General features: G+C 35.6%; 1 protein-coding gene across 1 annotated transcript; it reads right to left on the minus strand.

Moving 5' to 3' along the window:
• Positions 1 to 827: 827 nt before the first annotated feature.
• Positions 828 to 3,478, minus strand: PGLP2 (2-phosphoglycolate phosphatase 2). Its single transcript, XM_078998950.1, has 11 exons — positions 3,230 to 3,478; positions 2,950 to 3,017; positions 2,584 to 2,676; positions 2,434 to 2,505; positions 2,274 to 2,345; positions 2,139 to 2,198; positions 1,995 to 2,047; positions 1,823 to 1,920; positions 1,624 to 1,723; positions 1,423 to 1,526; positions 828 to 1,268 (listed from the first exon to the last, which is right to left on the minus strand). The coding sequence occupies exons 1-11, from the start codon at positions 3,327 to 3,329 to the stop codon at positions 1,168 to 1,170; spliced, it is 921 nt and encodes a 306-aa protein (XP_078855076.1). The 5' UTR covers positions 3,330 to 3,478; the 3' UTR covers positions 828 to 1,167.
• Between the last annotated feature and the right edge of the window lie 783 nt (positions 3,479 to 4,261).

Raw genomic sequence — 4,261 nt, forward strand, 5'->3', positions numbered from 1 at the left:
GCCAGGGGGCCCATTAAGGATATTGGACTTGGACTTTAGGGCCCATTTGCAAGAAAAGAGTAATTGGGCCTTTGGGGTAGAGTTTGAAGGTTGGGCCTTTCCTTGGGTAATTTAAGGTCTTATCATTGATTATATTATTATTGTTATTATTCAGCTCGGGAGGTTGCGGATTGTTAGGAGGACAATTTTCGTATTCATTGGACGGAGGTGAGTCTTCTCACCATACCTATGGGTCTACGGCACCAAGGCCGGCCCATTATGTGAACAGGTGTATGTTAAATTAAAATTGTATCGACAACTATCGGTGACAAAAAGAATTCATCAGAAATTGGTTGATCGTTTCTTTCTTCCCTTCAAAATTGCAGTTGAGGTGGGCCGGCCGCATACAAAATGGAGTTACAACCAATATCCAAGGTTCACCATGTGTTTCATTAAAAAAAAAAAAAAGCAATATAGGGCTTACGGAATCAACTATGCCACCAGAGTTGGATTTAAGTGATGCAGAAATAGTGACTCCTATGGCTATTTCGGCAACACGACACTGTCCAGGAACAACATGACCGGTCGAACAATGGTTGGTCCAATAGCAAGGGGGAACAATTGAGGACAAGACTTTGTTTGAACGAGGGAGTAAAGATGTGAATTCATAATTGTTGGGCCATGACCCAAATAAACCAAGGGTATTCCATGGCTACAGGGGCAAAATAAAGAAAGTGGCTAGAAAAGTTGTTATAGAGCTCGGTTTTTAAAAAGCTGAAGGATTTTTCCCAAACAACCAGATGATTGGAACATTAAAATTGGGATCTTCAATGCTCATACTACTACAATGGAGACAAAACAAACCATAAGTTCATTACATTCATCAATATTAAATTAATCTTAACTACAATTCCAATTCAAAAAGCAACATAAATACCCAAGTGTGTGATCAAATGTTGAACGCTAAATGATGGGCGTAGGCCTATTTGAGGCATTAAATACGCGAACGTTGCTAGTTTTCGCTAATTTTCAAAAGAAAAAAAAAATACATGAAAACAGAAGGAACACACAAGGGTCTGTTTGTATTATTTCTTGTATACAGATATTCTTTCTGCACACAGTTTATATTTCTTCATTTTCTCTTGGGGTTGATACTTTGATAGGTTAGCCTTAGCCATGATTTTTTATTCATGATTTTAGTAGATCAAAAATGTCTGAAATCTGGTTTGTGTAAATTTGTGGTTGAATACGATTTGAGGGGTCTTGTAGTGTTGACTGGCTTGTCACACCTGCAACCATTATTAACATATCTATTAAATAGAAAACAGAATAAATTCTACCTAACTATAGCAAGGTCATCGATCCACAAGATGCTAATACGAAAAAGAAATTGTATAATTGCGTTAAAAGATGTGAATAATGTTCTAATAGATTAAAATGGACCTGAAAGAACAAGAAGTGTTCTGCAGCCAGCATTTTGTCCAAATAAAATGTCAGTGTCTAATCTGTCACCTACCATGCACATTCTAGATGTGGGAATATTGTATCTGCAAAGTCAACTCAACAGTCAACAGTCAACATATTACAAATTTACAATATTACAACATACTTCTGAAAATGAAGTGGATTGACTACAGTACTTACTTCTTTTGTAAGAAGTCCATCAAAAAAGTTGATGGTTTTCCAACTACAATTGGCTCTTTCTCTGTTGCCCCACACACCGCAGCAACCATACACCCAGCACCTAACAATACAATAACATTGCAACACTCAACACTTAAAATTACCATATTGCCCTTAAAAAGTGGGACAGAGTGCATGCAAAAGACGTAAATGCCCTTACCTGGCCATTCTTGTAAATCAGTCATATTGCCAGTGGCATCACGGTTGGTAGCAATGAAAATGCATCCTGGATTCTCACGTATGCAAAGAGTTGCATATCTGCACATTACACACCACTTTTAACAATTTATTTAACTTCATATAAAAAGTGATGACTAATCTTTCTTACTTACTGTAGTTTGTAATAGTTTAAATTCGGATCAATCCCCACCACAACTGCTCCAACCTAGAATCATCAATTTAATTTTTTTTTTTAAAAAAGGTAATATTATTAAGAAGGAAAAGAAAATTGTTTAGAATGATTAAGGACAAGTTACATTTTTATCATGCTCAAAGAGAGTGTTTGCTTTAAGCTGCACAGTTTTTGCCCCATCTTCCTGCAGATCCATATATAATATAATATATTTAAAGTCAACAATGAAGAAAGGGAATTAAGACAAGTAAATGCTTACTGGACCACCATGCCCAGTAAATCCAGCAAGTTTTAGCTCTTCCAATATGCCTTCCCCACCTATTACATACACCTACACCAACATATATAATGGATTACTTTGAGATCACAACATAAATCTTGAAAAACAAGATCTGTAATAAAAACTTGTAAATTCTGACATTCTTCTGTGGAGGAAATTCATTGACTTTCAAGTACATGGCTGCAGCAAATGATGAAGAAAATATCTCCTCCTGCAATCAACCACTATCAGGCTGAGTATACAACTAAATAAAATTAGGCAACGTAATGGAACATAACAAGTAACAAACCTCTGTAACTGGGATTCCAAGGGATTGGAACTTGTGAGCATATTGTTTTCTAGACTTCATTGAATTATTTGTTACAAAAACCAACTTCTTCCCCTGTAATATCATAAGCTATGAAAACTTATATATCCAACTTCAACAACAAGAGCAACCACAAAAATCTTGAGATTATCACAACTCTAAGATTATTTCATTTATCACATAAAAAAAGAGCATATCAATCGATAGCAGGTTGATAGATATGAAAAGTGTCCATTTCATCTTAGATCATAGTCATTGTACACTTGACAGATGTTTAATCAATACACTTTTTTTCGCAAAAAAAAAAATAATAAATTGATTAAATTAATACACTGGGAAATTTACGACCTTTGATCTAAGCAACTCCAATGTTTCCGGAACGCCATCAATCAGTGTATCTCCCTTCCATATTACACCTAATCATTAACACAAACTCACAGCATTATTAACATATCAATGATTCGTAATACGTAGTATTCCCTGTTCTAGATAATCAATGAATAAGCTACAGTTTCATTAAGAAGTTGGTGTCAAACTGTGGTAGTAGATTGACATCAAAACCTTTCTTCGAAGAGAGTATTTCATAAAGGCAAACATATTGGAGCAAGAAATAAAGAGACAAACGTACCATCGCAGTCGAGGAGGAAAGCATCCACTGAATCCAAGAGTTCCCGGGCGTTGGTGAGAGATAGAGGCTGGCAAGCTGCTGTTGATTCAACGTCGGCCATGATTGATGATTGGTAACTTCACTCGCCGAGAAGAAGAAGAAAGAATTTAATGGAGAAAAGTAATGGCGTCAATTGTGAAGCGATTACGAATATTCCCACTTTCTTGTTTACAACTGAGCGAACGGGTGGGTCACTTTTTCTTTCAGCTGCACCTTCACACTAAAACCGATCTTATTTAATATTGTATTTATTTATAAAATTATAAAATATTATACTCATTATGCACGTTAGATTCGACATGTCTCCTTTTTTTCATTTGTTTTTTAAATTATTTTTTCTTGAACTTTTTTTTATAACAAAATTATGGAAATTGTATTGTCCTTTGTTGAAAATTGTTATTTTGGTCCAAAAATATTTAAACTGATATCATAGGTCCAAACTTTTCATTTTGAGGAGTTTGGTCCAATGACTTAACTTTCGTCTCTTTTTCCCCGTTAACATAGGTTTAACTTGTCAAATTGAGGGTACTTTGATCATTCCCTTTTATTTAATTAATAAATTAGAGTATGCATTTCCTTACCGTTATACATATATGATCGAGCCTCATTTGCATTTGTAGTCCTTAATCTTCAGTTAGTTGATTCACTTTCTTTCGTCAAAGAGTGAGGATCAAGAACCCTAGTAAAGCCATGTACCAAATCGATTCCTAATTCAAGGTTGTGGTTCGAAGATCAGTCATCATAAGGCTTATGGTCTTTGAATAGGTGAGATCTAGGCCCATTTGGGTGCAAGTGATGTAATTGAAGTGATCCGGGTGTTTGGTTCGTGTTTTGGAGCCTAGGGATAGTTCGTTAAAGCGTCAGTTTAGGCTTTTGTGGAAATTGAATTTTTGTTCGGAAGGTCTTAAGGCTGGAATGAGTTGATATTGTGGAAATTATAGGGCTTCTTGTTACCTTTCCGTGGATATAAGGATCGCCGGAAACAAACTTATA

This window comes from Lactuca serriola, chromosome 1 (genome assembly GCF_051521515.1).
Source record: "Lactuca serriola cultivar US96UC23 chromosome 1, Lser_US96UC23_V15, whole genome shotgun sequence".
NCBI lineage: Eukaryota > Viridiplantae > Streptophyta > Magnoliopsida > Asterales > Asteraceae > Lactuca > Lactuca serriola.